The following is a 21,589-nucleotide window of genomic DNA, read 5'->3' on the forward strand; positions in this document are numbered from 1 at the left end:
GCTTTAATGGCAGGCACCCTGAAAACAGAGAGATGCTGCCTGTTCTGGAGATAAGCCGCTATGGCGGATAAGTGTATCCGAATGGAAGCGTACGCTAGATTGCATTTGTAAAGATGTAACAAATAGCAGATGATGTTAGGAATGGATGCATCCAGCGGGTTGATATTGTGTTCTGTACAGTAAATGACAAACCGCTTCCATTTTGCTGCATAGCAAGCTCTGGTAGTGGGCTTTCTCGCCTCTCGTATGATGTCCATGCATTCAGGAGGCAGGTTGAGGTAGCCAAACTCTAGGACCTTAGGAGCCAGATCGCCAGGTCGAGCTGTTGCGGATCTGGATGCTGAATGTCGCCATGGCTCTGCGTCAAGAGGCTTGGAGAGAGATGCAGCCTTTGATGCGGTACCACGGAAAGTTCTAGAAACGTGGTGTACCATGGTTGGCGTGCCCACGTTGGAGCAACTAGGATGAGCGTCATCGAGTGTTGCTTTAGCTTTCTTGCCACCAGCGGAATGAGAGGCGCTGAGGGAAAAGCGTACGCAAATCTGCCTGACCAGTTCATCCATATCGCATTCCCTTGCGATTCTGGGTGAGGGAACCTGGCGGCAAAGCTTTGGCATTTTGCCTTTCCCCTTGTGGCAAACAGGTCTATCTCTGGATGACCCCATTGCTGGAAGTACGGGTGGAGTACTGATGGATGTATCTCCCACTCGTGCATTTCATGGCTGTATCTGCTGAGCAGATCCGCCATCTGATTGTCCTTGCCCGGGAGGTGTTCTGCCATGAGGGAAATGTTCCTCTGAATGGCCCACTTCCACATGCTCTGAGCCAGATGAGACAGCTGTGGCGAGTGAGTACCTCCCTGCTTCTGGATGTAGTACATGGCTGTCATGTTGTCTGTCCGGATCAACACGACCTTGTTGCACAGATGTACTTTGAAGGACTTGAGCGCCATGAAGATTGCCATCAATTCCAGGTAGTTGATGTGCAACTTCTGTTGCTGAGTTGTCCACAGTCCCTGCACCGTGTAGTGGAGCACATGAGCACCCCACCCTTGGAGAGATGCGTCCGTTGTTAGGATAATCTGTGGCACAGGCTCTTGGAACGGTCGTCCCTTGCAAAGGTTGTGTGGATTCCACCAATGCAGAGAGTTGTATGCCCGACCGGTCACCAACACTAGGTCTGTCAGTTGTCCCCGAGCTTGTGTCCACTGATTTGCTAAGCATTCTTGGAGCGGACGCATATGCAACCTTGCGTGCGGGACTATGAAGATGCAGGAGGCCATCATGCCTATCAACTGCATGAACACTCTCGCTGGTAGTGAGTGTTGCGGTCTGAATTTCTGGATCAGCGACTGAATGTTGTCAATCCTGACCGGGTTTGGCTGAGCCATAGCAGTCAGGGTATTTATTGTTGCGCCCAGATACTGCCGCGCATGGGCTGGTTGAAGGTGCGACTTTGGGTAGTTCAGCGAGAACCCCAGACTGTGAAGGAGGCGAATGGTGTGGGACATGTCTGCGGCGCACTTCTGTTCCGACTTTGCTTGAACGAGCCAGTCGTCTAGGTAAGGGTAGACATGTATGTTCTGTCTCCTGAGGTGCGCCGCAACTGTCGCCAGACACTTTGTAAACACTCTGGGGGCAGTGGTCACTCCGAAGGGTAGGACTTTGAACTGATAATGCCTGTTGTGGATGGTGAACCTGAGGTATTTTCTGTGGGATGGGTGGAGTGGTATGTGAAAATAAGCATCCTTGAGGTCCAAGGTTGCTAGGAAGTCCCCTTGGTTTAGCAGGGGAAGAATCTGTTGCAGTGTAAGCATGTGAAAGTGTTCTGACAGTATATATAGGTTGAGGGGGCGTAGATCCAGAATGGGTCTGAGGGATCCGTCCTTCTTTGGGATAAGGAAGTACAGGGAATAGACCCCTGTGCCTTCCTCCTCCACCGGTACAAGCTCGATTGCGCCTTTTTGCAGCATCACCACTACTTCCTGCTGCAATAAGTGCAAGTGCTCTGCCGACATAGGACGTTGTCTTGGGGGAATGTTGGGTGGAGTGGAGGTCAACTCCAAACAATAACCGTACTGGATAAGCTGTCTTACCCACCTGTCTGTGGTGATGGATGTCCAGACTGGCAGGAACTGCTGGAGTCTCCCCCCGACAGGTGTTGGATGGTCGGGGGGCAGTGACAGAGAGTTACTGTTTGTTGGCGGCAGAGGAACGGGAGTTGTTGTTTCCTCTGCCTCTGCCCTTGGCACTATTACCTCTGTAACCTCCTCTGCCCTGTTTGGGGTACGAGGATTGTGCGCCACCTTTCGTGAATTGTGTCTGTTGACCCAAGTGTCCTCTGGTAACAGCGCGTGCACCTGAGCGACGAAAAGTGCTCCCCCTGAACTGTTGAGACTGAAGCGCCCCCATGGACTTAGCTGTCTCATTGTCCTTTTTAATTTTTTCGAGGGTGGTGTCAACATCTGGGCCAAACAGTCTGTCAGGATTAACGGGCTGGTTGAGTATTGTTGTTTGAATGTCAGGCTTAAAGCCGGATATGCGAAGCCATGCCTGTCGCCTTAACATGACGCTAGTGTTAATCGCCCTAGCCGCTGTATCAGCCACATCAAGTGCACACTTTATTGCAGCGTTTGAAATGAGCTTTCCCTCCTGTATGAGCATTTCGGCTCCCTCCCTAAACTGATCAGGTAGGTGTTGAAGGAGCTGCTCTAGGGTGTCGTAATGCGCCCTATCATATCGTGCCAATAGTGCCTGTGTGTTTGATATACGCCAGATATTGGCAGCCTGCGCAGCCACCCTTTTGCCCGATGCCTCAAGCACTTTCGACTCCTTGTCTGGGGGAGGAGCTTCACCCGTTGTCTGGGAGTTCGCCCTTTGGCGGGCATTGGCGACCACCAGCGAGTCCAGAGGCAACTGTCCCCGAATATATGCAGGGTGCCCAGGTGCCGGTCTGTATTTCTTTTCGATACGTGGGTTCACCACTCTCGCCCTGGTAGGTTCCTTAAAGATCTCTGGGGCATGCTTAAGGACACCTTTTAGCATAGGAAGTGTCTTAACTGTTCTCTTTGAGACAGAGAAAGTGTCAAACAAAAAATCTTCTTCCACCGGGTCAGCATGCATGTCCACATCATGATTCGCAGCTGCCCGCTCTATCAAGGCATTAAATGCCGCTGAATCCTCAGTTGGGGATGTACGTGCACCAAACCCTTGTGGGTCCTGTACCACCTGATGGCCTCCCTGGTCACCAGTGTCGTCATATGAGTCCTGTTGTACATCAGGGTCATTGTCAGCTGGGAAATTGTACTGTTCATCCTGGTTATCGTCCTCTCCCCCTGACTGGTTGGGGGAAGGTGATGGACTCCTCCTTGGTGGAGGCTGAATAGGTTCAACAAGGGCAGGAATGTCCTGTGCCGGCCTTTTCTTTTTCAGTGGAATGACATAGGATTCCAATGGTTGGGAAGTGATCTTTCGTTTATAGAGGGTCAATTTCCCGGTGTCGGCATCGATGTAATGCTCAGAGTGTTCTTCTGAGGCTTGATGCCGATCCAATCGGCCACTTTGTGTCGAAGATTCTGACGTTTCAGTGATCTTCGGCACCGATTTGGGTGCAAATGCCTTCGGTGCCACCTTCGGCGGCAGAGTGTAGAGAAGCTTGGTTGAAGTCTTCGCAGGTGCGTCCACCGGTTTCGGACCCGACGGCGTGTGAGTTGGTGACGTCAAAGCCTTCTCCCGAATACGTTCGAGGGAGTCAGTGACCTGCTTTGTGAATGAAGCAGAGGGTTTGGTAACCGATGGCCCATGTCTGCCACTATCGGAGGACCTCGGTGGCGACGAGTTGGCCTCCAACGAATCTTCGGCTGCAACGGTCCGTGCCCCCGTTGTAGGCTTAGGCGCCGATGCCGTTGCTTTAGATTTGGTGTCTTTGTGCCGATGCGCAGTGCCTCCGGACTTCGGGTCGTGGTCCTGTGCTGACTTTGCTTCGACAGCTTTAGTGGACTTTGCCGGCGTAACCGTGCCCGACACGTGCTGGACGACCTTCTTCGAGGACGGGTCCTTGGCCACCTTCTGCGGCGCTGTCGACTCGACAGCTTTCTTCGACTTCGGAGGGCCGGAGGGCGACGGAGTCGAGGAGGGAGCAGGCTTTGTTATTTTTGATGGTACGTCGGCCATTTTAGGTGTTGTCGAATCCGAAGGTTTCGGTTTCGTTTTCGATGGGACGTCGGCCATCTTTGGTGCCGTCGATTCCGAAGGTTTTGGTTTCGGTTTTCGATACGCGCAATGGCGTCTCCGCTGGTGTGTCCGCGGCCGGGCCAGAAGGCGGGGCCGGGGATAGCGGTTCAGGGTCGTGGGTAAGGCCGAGTGGCGATCCCGTGACCTGCGGCTGAATCATGTAACTTTCGGGGCATAGCTCTTCCTCCGAGCTATCTTCCGCGGCCCCATAAACTTCTTCGTCGTCCCCTACCTCCTCGACGTATTCAAGATCTTGGGTCTGTCCTTCGACGTGTTCTTCGGGATCGGCCTCGACCTCCGTCGACGGTGGTGAAATCTGAAGATGATGGCTTCGGCCTTCTTCTGCGGGGTCGTCGAATATGTCGTCGGGTGCCGGAGCCGCTCGCCGGGCCTCGAGGCGCGCCGAAGCTTGAGCGTTTTCTTTGACCTGAACTTTGAGCAGGCCATGCAGTTGTCCTCGTTGTGGTCCGGCGAGAGGCATTTGTTACAGACTGGATGCACGTCGATATGTGGGTACTTGGACCCACAGACGGGGCAGAACTTGAACGGACTCCGTTCCATGGTAAGATCGTCGGTGTCTTGCTGCGACGAGAGGGCCTCGATGTCCAAAGAGTTACTCGACTCCGCAGAATTCCGACCCGAAGAGTCGGATGAAGCTCGAGACCGCACGCGAACAATACCGACGCAGGTACGAAGGCCTTTTGGCCTTAAAGAAGTAAGTTTTTTCGATTCCGACAAGGAGACGTCGAAACCACATCCGAACCCAATGGCGGAAAAAAACAATCTGGGGATGGAGTCGACGCCCATGCGCACTGTAGTCCAGGGGAGGAGCCACCTATCTCGCGATACTTCGAAGACTCTTCCAGGACAACAATGTGCAATCATCCGGACCCAACACTAGGCGGCGATCTATGCAATAGATATGAATTTAGCAGCCCACATGCCTCGAACATTAATTTACTTTCATTAGTACAGAGAATTGTTAGCAGGCAGGCTTTGTTTTCTTGTCAGAATATTCCTCGAGGTTGAGGTTAGTGTCCATGATTGAGCCAAATGAGTTGTCTCTTGATTAATCGTTAGAATTGTCTCTTGATTGATCGTTAGAATTCATTCTATCTGTGGATGGAGAACGGTCGTTTTCTTTCCTTTTCCTTCTAGCATTTCTCCAACTCTACTCGGTAATCTTTATTTCACAGCCATGAATAAGGTGATACCATTGGTAGTGACCTTTTGCATGATAAAGCTGGTCTGGAGAAACATTCCGGCTTGAAGGGATAATATGGTTAAACATCAAGCCGTTGATGAGATGTGCTGCAGCTTGAAGAATCCTTTTTCAGGGCAGTCAAGTGTGTAATTGGGAGGGTCACGGAGCAGAGCTGTGCCTCAATCCAGGTGAAATCAGGCAGGCACTGTTTTTTGTTAAATAGGGTTTTATTTTTTCCAAAAGTGGGAGAACATATCCAGCTAATTTTATTTTCTGGGTGATGGTTTCTTGGAAGGCAAGTTCGTGTGCAGGGTAAATCCAAACAGTTTTATATCAGCTGCTGGCTGGGGAGTGAAACCATTCCTGATCAGTGTTTAACGGTTCAAGGGTCATCATTGAGAACAGGATGGTCACTATCGGAATCTGCCTCGCAGTGAAATGGACAGGCAATTGGTGGATGGTGCGGTGGAATCAGGCCCTTTGTTGGGGCATGACCTGAAAAGGGGTTTTTAGGAAATTCAGATATCAAGGGCACACTGCCTCAGTTTTACGTTACAGTGTGTAATGTGGATGGTTAATGTGTAGTGCGTGAAGAGCAGGCGGAAAAACACCCTTAACCGTCTAAAATAGTCAGAAGACTAAACACATTTACAAGGCTATGCTCTCGCAACTACAATAAAGTATCACAGAAACAGTACAATGACTAATGAGAATCAAAGAACAGAAGCAGATTCTTTGGTGTGTTCCTAGTCACAGCAAGATGATGGTTTATTTTCTCCAGACTTGAGGAATATCACAAAAAGCCGAGGAGTCCAGGATGAAGCCCAGGTTGCGTGCGTGGTCTGTTGGCTTGGGTGCGGTGCCCAGGGCGGGGGGCCACCACGAGTCGTCCCAGGCGGAGGGCGACCTGAGGTGCAGTGACCTCAGGTATAAGGAAACATATCTGTGGTGAGTGGTGCTAGCACCAGCTCACACAGGCTGCAATGGCAGTCCTGTATGTACAGTTTGAGTGGTCTGCCATGAGTGGCATAATACATGCTGCAGCCCATAGGAGACCCCTGGTGATTAGCAGGATCCCAGTCAGAACAAGCATTGGCATAGCCAATAGGTCTCGCTTTTGGGACCTTATAAGTATTTAGTCATGCAGCATTTAAATGTCCTCCGTCTTTGTTTCTGACCGCCCAGGGGGAAAGCAGAGACATTCCACCTCAGTTGTCAGACACAATGCCGAACTTGTTAAGAGCTCACGCAGCCAGTGAAAAGCGCTCGCCTAAAAGAAAATTCATCCAGTGTCAACAATTTGAACCGCAAGTGTGCATGTATTTGGATCATTCTAGAGTGATCAACATGCAAAAATACTCATTGACTTTCGTGATGAGTGGGAACTGGTTCGTGTGGGTCACATCTTTGAGCTTTACGGGGGAAGGTTATGTGTACTTTACTGTATCTACAAACCACTTGGATGTTGGGACACAAACCTGCTAGGGAGACACCATAGACCCCGAAATAATCCTAAAATATCCCAGAGGGATCCAGTGCTAACATATTACTGGATTCACAAAGATGTTGGCGCTTCAAAGGTCATCTTCAAGGCGCAGCACCCGCTGCTGAAATCTGATGTGACCTGCAGGCTAGTGTGGCTCCCCCAGAAATGCATGAATGTAAGATGCCGGACTGAGTAAAAATAACAGATTATTTACAGTGCTTAGAAGATGGCTGTATTAAGCGCTATGCAAAGAGCAAACACGCTCATTCCATGTGGCACACACTACAGGCGTTAGACAGTTGGGAGTTGCCGTTAGGCTGCTGGGGCGACTGTAGAGCTGTGGGCAGCTGTGGAGATGGCTCCTGGGCAGCAAAGCCTGCGTCGCTCCCTGATTGTTGGACTCTGGTGCATCCAGCATTTAAGCCATTGTCGTGGCCAGAGTGGGCCGGCTGGCATTGTAAAGATTCTTGCAGCTTGTCCGTTCCCCTGGGAGATGACTTGGAGGCAAGCTTTTTGTTGCCGAGAACGGAGGGAGGGGGAGGGGTCTTTAGAACCTGCAGCAGGGTTTCCATGGCATGCGGAAGGGTGGCCAGCTTGTTTAAGATCGGAGAACATGGACAGGTGCCCCACTGGCTTGTTGGAGGATCAGCCAGTTCAGCCGCTGATCACGCGCGTTTGATCAAGGTATTCAAGGTGTCAAATTTCTTATCGATGTCCGTGATGAGTCGCTAGAGAGCCCAAGATATCCACTTGGCCGTCTAGTTTGTCCCATTGGTATGATTGAGCAGCTGCCATGGAGTAAGGTGGGCCAACACATCAGTTGCGTGTGAAGCGGCGTGTGCAGTTGGGGGCTTGGCGGGTGGCCATACAATGGGGAGCCAGAGTAGATATCAGAGCATGGAGTGCGCTGTGTGCGGCCATCAGGCCCCTGGCTCTGGTGTAGATCGGAGAGATTCCGGTGAGGGCCGGTAGAGATGAGATAGGAGGGATGGGCCCCTCTTCTGGGACTGCTTTGGAGACTGTTTTTGGGTCTGCCGAGAACTGGCGAGGGTTGTCGTGCTGCAGACTGTGTTTATGATCACCCACAGCCAGCCCTGAATAGAGCGAGTCTGAAAGCCCCAGAAGGCCGGAGTGTTGAGGGGGTCTGATGGGCAGCTGAGTTTGGCCTTTGCCCCGTGTCTGTATGATTGCTGTAGTTGTGGTAAAAGCTAGAGCTGATGGGAGTCCCTCCAGTCGAGGTGTTGAGACTGGAGGCTCTGGCTGCTCTAAACTGTGATCGCGTGCTGTTAGGTGGAAATGTACAGCGCTAGGTCAGCTCGATGATCTGTCTGCTGTGCAGTTTGGAGTTGGTTGCATAGGGGTGTTCCCTATGCTATGCCAACATTGAAAGCATTTTTTAAAGCATACATTGTGAGAAACTGAATCAATGTCATGAAAGGGGAAAGAAGAAGAGAAGAAGCGAAAAGATGTGTGTGAAATAAACACCGGGACACAGAACTATCAATACACCCTAGTCATCAAAGAAAGAAAACTGACGGACATAGAAAGTATGGAAAACAGGTCAAGAAACAAGCAAGTGGACACAGATTGAGAATAGGCAGTTTAAAGAGAAGGAAAAAAACAAAACTACAGGAGACGAAAGAAGGAGAAAAGAATGCGACGAAGAAGGAGGAGGACTAGAGGATCAAATATTTAAAGAGAGATAGGGATGAATACAAGGGAATGAGCAAAAAAGCTCGATGGCGACGGAAGAAAAGCAAACAAGACTGCACTCTGTGGTGGGGGAGGGGCGAGCAAGACAGAGAGGATGAGCGAGGCACGTGCGCTTGGAAGAGCGAGAGGATAGCCAGATGGCACCTCTGCTCGTGCCTGTGCGCGTAACCGCATGCAGTATGCCAGACAAAAAGCTGTCGTAGGCTTTTTAAAGCCCACTCACTAAATGTGTCGCCAGAGCATTTGCTGGCTCAGGCGAGACCTAAAAACAGAATGACACCAGCAAAAAAGTGGGGGTAACTATGAAAGCAGATCCTACTTTCCAACAGGAATGTTTACCACCAGAACTAAAGACCTCTGGATGGATCTGCCCCATTGCACAGGGCCCAATCTGCCCCACTAGATCCTTTCACACACAGCCTAAATAGTATTTGTGTGCAGGAGAGGTATAGCAGAGTGTCACCTTCCAACCCCACAAGGAGAGCGGAAACATGCTTGGCAACATAAAAAGTTTGCTGCTGGTTCTTTAGATTAATGGCATTTGAGGTATTGAGACTGACGTAGAGGAACCTCAGGGGATTAATTAGCTTAGCAATCTGTCCTAAAACGGAAAGCAAAGTTAACGCCATGCAAATGAATTAGTGACACTATTCACAGTCAAAGTAAGAAATCTCAGCCTCCCAAGGAGTAATGATTGTATTAGAGGCACCGCTGGCAAAGTGGTCTGCCATCTCCAATAATGCCCCCTTCACAGTAGATTTCCTGTGCAGGAACTGTAGCAGGACCGTCAGTCCGGAGCAGGAATCTTTGTGAAAGAGACATCAATAGAATATTGAAAAGATTCTTATTCATAGATTACTGTTCTGCTGCAATCCAATAGGATTCTTTTTGGGAGGAATACAGTTGCAAAGGGAAACTGACGAGGGATTTTGTCCTATTGTGTCACCTTGGCGAACGTAAAATGCCTCTGTGATGCCAAGGATAATTTCTTATACAGTGAAGAAATAAAAATAGGAGAGGAGCTGGGATTCCTGCCACAAGGCATGCCACTCTCGATTCTCTACCCACCATCTGCATTTCAGCTTCCCTGGAGTAGCAATTTGGAGGAGTTCTTGCTCGCTCTACCCTTAAACTGCCTCCTTCAGGGTGCTGTATTGACACCAACAGAACTATTTGTTCAGAAACAAGCTAGGTATCAAGGTGCCAAATGTCCCATATGGCCTCCATGCAGCATCTATGTTGCTTTTCTTCTGTGGGAGCAGATCAGAGCTTTTATGACCCTACTTGATATGTCCCCCTAACAGCAGATATAGTTCTCACATACAAAATGAAAATGGAGAGGGAAGCTAGGCATCAGGGCACAAAGCATTACTTTCTTTGTCCTCTACCCACAGTATGCATTTACTCTCCCCTATGAGAGCAAATCAGGGGTGTTAGCACCAGACCTTTCTTTCCATCCCTCCCGCCAAAACCACTATCATGATACGCTAAAGTAATTTGACATAAGCCAAGGTCTCGGCCTCTTCCTATCCTGTACAAAGTGCCCATCCAATGTTTTCGCCAGAGAAAATGGAAAGGCAGGATGGTAGACTTGCCATGCCAAAAATTCTGGTTTTGTCGGACACACAAATGTGAAGTAGTTGCTTTTCTTTTTCAAGCCATTGTATCACAGCCTCATGGCAACCTAGTTAGCAAAAAGAGTGGGACCAATGCAACCCACACATCCCTGGATTCCCCTGGGCCTATTTAACATATCCATCCAGTAGTGGGTATCTGGACGCCAGCCAATATTCTGCCCAGAGACTGTTGTCATCACCCATGAAAAACTGGTACAAATATTCCTCCACATAATGACTGTTGGACTTGGCCCTTTTTTCTGAAAATCCCCCTAGCCTTTTACCATGTGTGAGGAAATGCCTGCTGAGCAATGGGGTGCACAGATTTATTTGTGCTGTTGTGGATAAATGCTACTTTTAAAATGGATGCCAGGGCTGTGTGTTGTGCCGCCTGACTGAGGTGGGTTAGCAGTCCAGTCGTTTGTTTCCCAGCAACCCCAGCTTTTGGAGGAAAGCCTGGCACACAGGGTGCTCTACACCGCCCCCTAAACCAGTTGGGACCGGTTCCCCAGGGAACCTTCCAGAAGCTTCCAGCCCTTTCTGGTATGTGGGCAGAGGGGTGTATATGTAGAGCAGTAGAGATGCCATGTGCTCAGACTGATCGTGGACTTGCTTGAGAGGGGACACTCTGCTAGGAGGTACCGCCGCAAGGGCCTGTGTGCTGGCCCTGAGTCCATCTGTACCCCTCTGCTGTCCACAGGGCCAGTGAGAGCCTGTGCTGGAGTGACGACTGCTATGTCAGGAGGAGTGCCACTGTATGGGAGATGACAGCTTCTAGGAGCTGCTGTCCTCTACTGATGAGTGCCCACTGTCTGCTGATCTTGCCCAGCCTTGCCTGCCAGCTTTGCTGGCCTAGCACCTCGTGAGCGCTATACTTAGACTGCCAGTATTCCAAGGAGGTGAGGAGTGTGGGCACCACTTCCTTGTGTGGGACACTGGATCCTCGCCAACCCCCTAGCGCCTTGTGAGGGCTGCAGCTTTATTTGGTGGGACCTGCTGCGCATGGTGCCAGGGAGAGCTGGTTATTGTCAATACAGCACTGTGCTACTAAAGCACTATATATGCAATTCCCCGTATTTTTGCTGCAGCTTGATTCTGTGGGACCCTGACGGCATTCCTGGAACCTAGCGCCTCGTGAGCACTACTGTCTCTCGGGATCCTCACCAGCTCCCTAGCGCCTTGAAGGCACTATTTTCTTGGTTGCCAGAGGAGGAGCTGGCGCCTGCAGCGCTATGCTGCCAGAGCGCTACTTTATTCTGGGGGACCCTGGGACTGTGAGCCATCTAGCGCCTCGTGAGCGCCGCCTCCAGCCCCTGCCCAGGAGAAGAAGGTGCGTGGGTCCTGCAGCGCTGTGCTGCCAGAGTGCTATATTCGCATTGACTGTGCGCTGCTTGCTGTCTAGAGCCTCGTGAAGTGCTACAACTGTTCTTCAGCCCCCAGGACTCTTAGTCCTGCATTCCTGGACTTAGCGCTGCCACTTTACTCCTGCAAGAGGAGAGCACTTTATCTATACTGCCCACCTGAGAGACAGCTACTTCCAGGGAGTGGTGACAATCTTTGCAACGTGTGTGCATGTATGAGGTTCGCCCTTCTGACTTGAGGCCTAATGCTTTTCTACGTGCAGTGCAATCCTGCCATGATGTTCATGCTCCTATGCTAATGAGAAATGCCCTAATGATGCCTAATGTACCTGCAAATATTCATGCCCAAGGTGTTTATACCCCAGGATTGGTGCCTATTGTATTTGATGATGCCTAATGCCATGGTGTATGCCTAATTTGTCTTTACCCTAATGATATTGCATTTATGCCTCATCTGTTTTACTGCATAAGGTGGCTGCAGGCTAATGCTATGCGTAATGTGTTTCAAAACCTAAGGTTGATGAGGCCTGATGTTCTTTTTCCCCCAAGGCTTATACTGTTGGTGTTCTGCCTAATGGTTATGCTCCATGCTCATGACTCATGCCGGTTTCCGTTTTTGGGCCTATGCTTAATGTCAGGTTATGATGCCTCATGATTTATGCCTAATGACACTACACTTATGCTAATGAGTTTTTATGCCCACTGTCATGCATAATGTGTTTCCTGGTCAATGTGATGCTGAGATTATGCAGCTGAGATTATGCATAAAATGGTTTATTCTTCATGCTCATGGCCTTATTTTGACATGCCTCATGTGTTATGCCTAATGCATGTGGTTATAATGCTAATGGTTTATTTGCCCCTAACGCTTTCCAGGTTGGTGTTCCGCATAAAGTGCCATGCCCCAGGCTGCTGATGAGGTTTATGCCTATTTTTGTGTCTGAGGTGCTTTTATGCCTATTGAGATGCCACATGCATATGTTTAGGACTAAGGAGGACAAATCATATGTTTTATGTCTAATGAGGTGCTCAGATATTCTAGATTCACGCCTGATCTCATGTGGTTATGTGAATGTGTTGTGATTCACGACTTAATGTGTTTATGCCCCATGCTAAAGGGATTTATGCAAATGCGATGTTGCATCAATGCTTATGATTATACCACTGCTAATGTGCATGCTTAATGAGATGCTCACAGGTCTGTGCCTTCTGCAGATGTTCCGGCCTAATGCTGTATGTTAATGATAATGTTTTCCCCCAGGGCCTGACAACGTCTTTATGCCTAAGGTGAGACCTCATGGCCTGCAAGCATGTTTTCTTTTCAGGTCTGATGCCGATGTGTCCTAAAGCTGATGGACTTCACATTTATTCTTTGCACTTACCTTTATCCTATTGTACCTTGTGATGGTTCTGGCAGCGGCCCGATTGGCCCTGCCTTGTAAATAGTCCCCTGTGTACGGTTACCCGGTGCCGGCTGGCACAAAGATTTGTTCTGCATTCTAATGTGTTTTATAATACACAAGTTCTTTTTCATGTAACCTGGTGTGGAGTCTCTTTTTGTAGTGTGCCTTGTGTGTCACCTGTGTGCTGCACGGATGCTTTACACATTTCCTCCAGAGTTTAGCCCACCCGCTCTGCACCACGCTACCCGTTTCTAACAATGACCTTTGATAGTTTTGCAGTTTAGGCTTGTTTTTGTCTTGTACAGTATGCAAATTCATGCATTAAGAGAACCCATTTTTATTGGGAGGCATACGGAAACAAAGGACTGTGAGAAAATTGCTATTAACATCAAATTCCAGTGCGAACCCTAAAAATGTGAGCATATAGTATTTATTTTATTTTCAGCCCTTGTGTGATGTTTGCAGAGTACTCTGGGTAACAGGTGGTCGGATGCATATGACCCACACCTCCCTGATTTCTCTTGGGTCCTTAACTTTCAAATATCTTTTGGGATAGTAAGGTTCTCTAGGTGCCAGCCATCCCTGAAACCAAATAACCATACCCCCATAGAAATAATTTAAGATTTTTGCTTCTCTGTATGTCATTTGACATGGGTGTGGCTTTGGCAGGTTCTTGTTGTGTACAATATGCCAATCCTCTAAGTGGGTTACTGTTTTCATTGTCAGACATGTGGTAATACATTATGGTAGAACATTTGCTCATTCGTTTTGTTTTTGTAAAATTGACATTTTCCTATCATAAGTGAATGTCCAAAGAAAATGCTCTATACAAAAAATCATAATCTAACAGCATTAGAGGTAGTCTAGGATTGTTTTGTTTGGGACATATTAACCAATCTACACGAATAACCCCTAGCTGATTTTGAATTTTGTCTGGGTTTCAGAAATATTTCTTTGCAGATTCCTCTCTGGATATTACATCTACCATCCCCACAAGTTATAAGGATGTACAAAATACACAAATTTGGCATTTTAACCATTCCTTACACAAGAGTAAAAAATAAGGTTACCATCCAGTGCAAATGCCATTACCAAATGTAATCAAACACTTCATAAAATGACTAAACCTAGTCATTAATGTCTATTAATGTATTTCAAGATTGAGGGAACTGACCGTGAAATTAACTTGTGTGAATTGTTTTCCAATCCAATTTAAGACAACGTTCTTTTTTCACACAATTATTTAGTAGGCGATGTACATGTTTTGCCAATGATATAAACCCTGAAGATGAACGTCGTAAGTTTGGTCAACCATGATTACAGCAATTTTACGGATACAAATCCATTACTTTGCAAATGTGAACAAATCAAAAAAGGAATTTAAAGCATAAATATAAATATCCTGCAGCATGTTTAAAATCGTCACACCGCCTACCTTTTTGTCATTGGAGAAAACATACAGAGCCAGTGGCTTTTCACGGTCATTAATAAAGTTAATCGCTTCTTGCACATCTCCAACAGTCAGTATTGGAAGGATTGGGCCGAAGATCTCATCTTGCATAAGTTTTGATTCTGGATTCACATCAGTAACAATGGTTGGAGCTGAAAGACACATAAGCATTCATCTTTAAATGGTGGGACTATTTCCTGTGCACATTTATAGGCACTTTCCTAAAGAACCATGGTTTTGAAGGCGAGAGATAAAATGTTGGACGTCAGACCAGAACACCGCTCACAGCTGACTCAGGACAAGTCTCCACACCAGACGAGCTGCCACAGTGGGCAGCATTGGCAGATCTGGCTACTTTTTCAGTGACCCTTGTGCATTAATACATCAAAGAAGTTAATTCAAGGCAATCCAGTACAAAGTCCTCCTCTACACATTTACTCTAATGAACGGCCAGAGGCCATTCACATCAATGAAGTTCATTCAAGGCAAGCCAGTACTAAGTCCTCCTCTCTCCATTTGATCGATGGGAAGGACAGATGCCACTGGCGCTCAGCCTGTGGAAAGCATTGCCTATGAGGAAATGCTCTGACACCAGGTTAGGTAAATGCAAGCTATGGGGCAGGAGTGTGGTTTAAGTGCGGCTAGTGCTTAAAATTGGCAACCTTCTAATAATCATTATCAAATAATTCATAAATAATTTTTCTTCTTCAGAAATCCTGGGGAGCCTGATGAAGGGGTTTGAGGGCAGCAGGAACTTAAGAGACACTCTTAGGACTGTGATTCACTGTACTTACGCCACCTGCTACATGGCAGCTACCTGACAAAGTGATCATGCAATGGGCGGCACAAGCACTGTAACTAGTCTTGGGAGTGATTTAATTACACCAAGAAAATTTAGTAATTGCATGTTACTTTTTAACATGGAATTACCAGTAATTATGTGAATACACCCACTCACATAATTAAGATTAATTTAGTGGATAGGGGGAGGAGGGTTGACATAAGTACAGAAATTAGCTAGCGCGAGCAGCTGCAAGTGCTGCTGTTCGGGCTGTTTTGCATTTAGTGCTATTTTCTTATCATACAATACATTCTTGGATCAATTTTGGACGACATGGTTCATTTTGACCTATTAAAAAGGAGTAAATTGGGAAGGAAGTGTGAAATAGCGCTGCTATTCATGTTCAGTTGTCTTTAGCTCTATTTCTTACAGCAAAATGCATCCTATGGTCCATTTTGAATGCGAGGGGGCATTTTTGTGCTCAACAAAATAGCGCTAAATGCCGAATTACTAATCCTGAGTAATTATGGAGAATCTCTTGGAATCTTACAGTAATTCTGCTTAATTACTGTAGGAGGCTGGCTTAGTATATGGTGCACGCTTATTAAAATGAAGCACCGAAGGAGCGTAAAGCAGGTTGTTTCAACATAACTAATTATATAGTGTAGGCTAAACGAAAAAGAAGCACACAGTGTAGTTATAAAAAAAGATATATTTATTATACACACTTACAAACACATTGGTATATCTCCTACCCTGGGATATCAACACGATACACACAATATTTCAAATGTAAACAGGTAAGTAAGCACAAGTGAGAGACCAAACCATATACTAAAGTGGAATGCGAACTGCGACCAAAGTCGGGAGTTGGACCAGAAGACTCAGAAGAGCTGGGGACACAAGGAACCAGCCGAGGTAAGTACCCAGGAAGCCCACAGAGGCTGTTTGCAGAGTGGAAACACAGCTGCTTACGCAATGCAAGTCAATGGAAAAGTTGCGATTGCAGTTTTCAAGAAGCAGCTACACTGTGGACCCTGAATAAACCCAGTGGAAGACAGAAGGTTGGAGAGTCACTCCACCCGTGGATACCCCAGGAACCAGGATATCTACACCAGGGCAACCGGGTGCATAGGAGCCAAATGACATCTGAAACTGCAGTAGACCACTGGCGAAGAAGGTGAAGAAGTCATGTGGAATCCAAGGATGAATTATTGAAGAGAAGACCCTGCAAGCAGAAGGGACAGAATCCATGCAGCTCGGAGGTGACCAGGAGGCACAGAAGACCACTGACCATCGAGAACAGAAGAGGCAGGAGTGATGGCAGTGACCTTGTTGCTGCAGCTGTGAGAACCAGGCAACGCTCTGGAAGACCAGGAGAAGTTCACAAGCTATCCCACGTTGGAAGTCAAGAACCAGGGAGTTGGTGTCTGGCGGGAGATGCACAAAGTCCTGTCTGGGAGGTGGTCACACCTTCCTTTGACAGGAAACAGATTGTTCTACCTTCCCCTGCTCGAACTCAGCTCAGCAGCAGGAGGGTAGAACCGTGTCTTGAATCAGCAGCAGTACTAGCTTGATAATAATAAATACAATGGGTAATAGCAATCCCGGAAAGGGATAAGCTGCACATCAAGTTAGAAAACAAGTCAAATAGTTCACCAGTAATGGCGTCAATATAATAAAAAAAATGGGGTGCTAGGGTAACTAATCGCACCGATTACCCAACAGTGCTGTTGGCAGGGCGCAAACCTGCACATCCAAAATGCAAAACTATTAGTAATAGCACTCCCTCCTCCGGTCACATTTGGTTCTCTTCGAACACAACCTATGATGTAGGTAAATATTATGACACAATTGTACAGTTATTGAATGACTACGATGCTTCAAAGTAACAACTAGGTTCTCATGTATTCTCCACACTGGATGTCAATTGATCTTTATTTTTCTACAGCAAGTTCCCAGCAACAGATACGAGCCAACACGTTTCGTCTGTACATTAATACGTATTCAGACTTTTTCAAGGCATTCACGCGAGTCAAATCAGAATTCCACGTAGCCATCAAGGAGTTGAAACTCCGGTGTCCAAGTAAAAAGAGCTAAATATTCCAAACAAGTCAGGAGATAATTGGCAAATCGAACCTAATTGTAAATAAAAACACCTGACTCTTTCCCAATCGTAGCACACCAGGATGCATAGGTTTCACTCTCCCAGCCAGGTTATTGCGGACGGTATGTTGTATCTTGGATAAGTTAGTAATGCAAGGTAACATCAAAGTGGAAGATCCCCGGGCAACCAAACCATAATAAGTAGGCCCTCTGAAGTAGTAAAGCCAGTACGTGCCCTCGTTTCGTGTAAACCGCTCCGTGCGGTGATGCCCTCGGGTGATTGTTGCGCTATATAAATATAAAAATCAATCAAATCAAAACAGTATACGCTCCTCTGAGATAAGATTGGTATCATGAAAGAGAGACAACGGACTAAGGGTACTGCAATCACCACAAAATGAAAATTTTCATTGGTTCTATAATCCTTCTTTCTCAATATGTAATGAATCTGATTTGGTAGTCAAGAATACAAAGATGGGATTGGGCTTTGGGCAGGAAGGGGAGAATGCACATGACAACAAGGTGTCAACCAAGAAAACTGAGGAACTTCCTTTCCTTGCCAAAAGCAGTATTCTATCAGGATCACACACCCAGTAAGAAATGTCTTAAAAAAACCATGAAGGAGTGGGTGCAATGAAAAGATGATTTCATTCTGAATCGCAGTCTTCGCAACTACATAAAGTCTTAAGATCCAATGTTCTCAAGTGTACCAATATAGGAGAATGCTTAATAAATAATTCTCTTCATTGGGGTTGGAGGTCTGTAAGCTAGGTAGAGGGAGGAGGTTGTGCTGTGTGAAAAGCAAGAGTTCAGAGAAGCAAAACAGGCAAATCCAAAATAGGGCCACACTAGTATCATCTTGGAGTTTACAGATCTTTTGAATTTTTAAAGAGTCAATAAGAGGAACAGGAGGTACACTTTGTATGTATGTTGTGCTGCCAAAAGGTCCATCTGTTGAAAGTCCCAGTCCTTGAACAGACAATAGCACTTTTAACTGATCTCCCATTTCTGTGGTGCAGATAGTCTGCTCTACTTATCTGCTGCCATTATCTTTTTTTTACCTCTAGATGGGAATTATGAACTAAATTGTTCACAAGGGAAGAGTTGCAAGAAGACTAAATAAATAGAACTAGCCCTTCCCAATATTTGTAAGTTGAAAAAGGCAGCAGTGCTGTCCCTAAAACCTTTAGCCGTGAGGTGAACGGCCAGCGGCAGGCTTCTGTTCCGCCGTGAGGGAAACGGCCAGCGGCAGAGGCAGCACGTCCAGGCTCCCGGGGAACCACAACTCCCAGGTGCCCCGGCGGCGGGTGTGATGACGGACGAGCGCCCGGAGGCGCCTAAAAGCACGGAACGCCCCTCGCACCCGCGAGTCGCGCGCGGGAGAAGCCCGGGACAAGGGCGGGACTGTCTGTGGCCGTCCGGGGCAGGAGGAGGCTGGGCTGGGCCATGTCTCTTACATTCAGCACCGAGCACAGGTGGGCCGTGTGTGACTCCCTAGGGTTTACCCCCAACCATGTCTACCCTTTCTGGCAAACTGCTCAGGAGTGAGGGCGAAAGGGGAGTTGCGGGTGGGAACCCAGTGATCGGATCTATGGACCGTTTTATTACCAGAGTGACGGCTGTCATAGAAAAGGAGATTGCTATGTCCGAACGCCGTTTATCCGAGGTCTATCTCCCGTCCAGACGCTCATCCTTGGGGGCCGTTGCACAGGCCTTGACTCCGGCTTGTGAGCGGGACCAATCTGCCCCCCTTGTTGGTGTCCCGGGCTGCTCTATAGACCCCCCCGAGCTGTTAGAAGTAGGGCACAACATAGACAGGTTGGAGCATCTGGCCGCGTTTCTACCGAGTGGCATTGAGGAAGAGGGTGGCCCTAGCATCCCACCTCTACCTGCATTATGTACGCCCCTAATTAAAGCTAAAACCCAGCCACCATTGCCAACATTGCCCACTCCCATCACAGTAATCCCACATGGGGTGCCTTCGGTAACTGACGCAAGTAGGCAGAATAAAAGGGCTAAAAGCAAAAAGGCAGGTAACCATAATAAGGGCAGGCTGGTGAGACAGGCCGCGCTCTATAAACGAACAAGTAAGCCTTTTGGCCAAGGCGGGAAAGACGCAAAGGGCCTGATCCTAGAGGATAAGGCTGAGGAGGAGGGGGACACCGTGCTCTCACACATGGGTTCAAATAACTGCCCACCTTCTAGTAATGGTACTGACAATGTCCCCAAATTGATTGATCCCATGACTATTGATTCCATTTTGGAGAGGGTAAATAGTCTCTTGATGCCCTTGCTGACTCGGGTTGAGGGCCTGGGGGCTAGAATAGACAAACTAGAGCAATCAACCCTCGATGGGTTTTACTCACTTAAAACTATATTTAAACAGCAAAAAAGAGTGAGTGACAATCAGGACATGGGACCAAAGGGGAGTGTGCCCCCAGTAGCTTCCTTACCACCACAGGTAGATTCTAATCCTCCAAACAGAACAAATAAGGCTGAAACCAGCAGAGTGCAAGCTCCAGCACCTAAAATTCCTTCCCCACCTAAAGTAGGGCCAAAACCCAAGGGAATGTCAACACCCACAGAGGCTGCCAAGACTACATCTAAGCCACATCCGCAAGTGCAGCCCCTGGCAAGTAGTGGGAAAGCTAAAGCTAGCCAAACACCTGGCATACAAGATAAAGCAAAGGGAACAGCGACAGGAATGGTCGCCAAAACTGCTCCTCAATCTATAACCCCAGCTGTTACTACAGTGGCCCCTCAAAACTTCACACGGCGGATCCCCCCCGTAAACCTTCCACCAGATTGCCAACCTTTTGTCGCTGTTTTAGTAAATGTTCCTTTTCTGAAGGAAGGCCAGTTGGAAAACCACCAATCTCTTAAGAATAAGTGCATCCACTGGTTAAAGTCAAACAAGCCAATTCCGGCTGGTGTGGATGGGCTCATTCTAAGTGTTCGCAGAGTAGGGTGGGTAGGGCAAGGAAAAAAATCACAGGAGGTGGACTGTATAATAATAAACTTCCAAGATCCCAGAGTAGTGAGTGCCATCTGTAGTCCGATAAAAAGTATGGATTCAGTAGGGGTTAAAGTAGTGGACTTAACCTTTTTCTACCCTAGGCAAATTACTATGTCACCATGGGAGGGTCCTAGTACCCTTGGTTTTTATCAAAACTGGGACACACGCTGGGTTGGGAACCTTGGGTGCAATGGGCTGAACCCCTCGTGGGTGCCGAGGAGTTGCTGACTGGACGAGGGCGACATGAGGGAAAATACAGCTGCAGATATGGCAGCTGTTAATAGAATAGGCCCAATGGTAGCATCACCACCCCGAACAGTCTCACCCCCAACGGCAAGCGCTAGTGGGTTGGTAGCCTCCCTGCTCCTTTCTTTAGATTGTTGTTTGCATGTTCCTCCTGTGAGGCCTGCGGATAGTAGTGTTCTCGCGACCAGCGACACATCAGCTGTGACGGACCGAGTTTTTAAGGTTTGCAGCTGGAATGTCGCAGGGATCGCAAGAAAGCTGGCCCTCCCAGATTGGAATGCCTTGGTCGATGAGTACTCTTTGTGCATCTTTCATGAGACCTGGAGTTTGGAGTCGGTACATAGGGTGGGATTCCCCTCCTACTCTGTGCCAGCGCTAACCTCGGAATCAGGGAGAGGACGCCCCTCGGGTGGCTTGCTTATATGGGTAGCAGCCTCCCTAGACTGCAGAATAGAGGAGCCACAGACAGGTAGTCCGGACATTCAAAATATTATTTTAAGAGACCCTAGGGGAGGGGGCGAATAATATTAAATGTCTACAATGTGTACGCCAGAGGGACTAAGGGCGGGAGGAAGTCCTCTGTATTATCTCTCCTAGAGACCCTTTTGAATATAACTCCGCACAAGTCATGTATCCTGGTCGCGGGGGACATGAATTGTACGTTCGAGCCCTTGGGCTCGGACGTTGCCCTAGACCAGGATGAGGAGGATACTAGGATAGGGATCCCGGTCTTAGAGATTCCACCCATTAGGAGATGGTCACAGGTGGCGTTACAGTTATACTCCCTGAGCCTTGAATTAAACCTAAGGGCAGTGAATGGAAGGACAACTTCAGATAGGGGGGGGGCCCATACATATAATAGACCAGGACACACCTCTAGAATAGACTATATCTTACTAGATGTATGTCTCTGGAGCCAAGTGAGGGATATGGTTGTGGTCCCGACGATCGAAAGTGACCACAACCTACTTTCCT

General features: G+C 47.9%; 1 protein-coding gene across 4 annotated transcripts in view; it reads right to left on the reverse strand.

The window, feature by feature from the left end:
• Positions 1-21,589, reverse strand: part of ALDH3A2 (aldehyde dehydrogenase 3 family member A2) — a 518,837-nt gene that overhangs the window by 215,874 nt on the left and 281,374 nt on the right. For all 4 annotated transcript variants that reach the window (XM_078679908.1, XM_078679906.1, XM_078679909.1 and 1 more), the window contains exon 8: positions 14,451-14,617. In XM_078679908.1, the coding sequence (XP_078536034.1) occupies positions 14,451-14,617 (167 nt within the window). The remainder of the gene's footprint in view (positions 1-14,450; positions 14,618-21,589) is intronic.

Source organism: Lissotriton helveticus, chromosome 3_1 (assembly GCF_964261635.1).
Source record: "Lissotriton helveticus chromosome 3_1, aLisHel1.1, whole genome shotgun sequence".
Taxonomy (NCBI): Eukaryota; Metazoa; Chordata; class Amphibia; order Caudata; family Salamandridae; genus Lissotriton; species Lissotriton helveticus.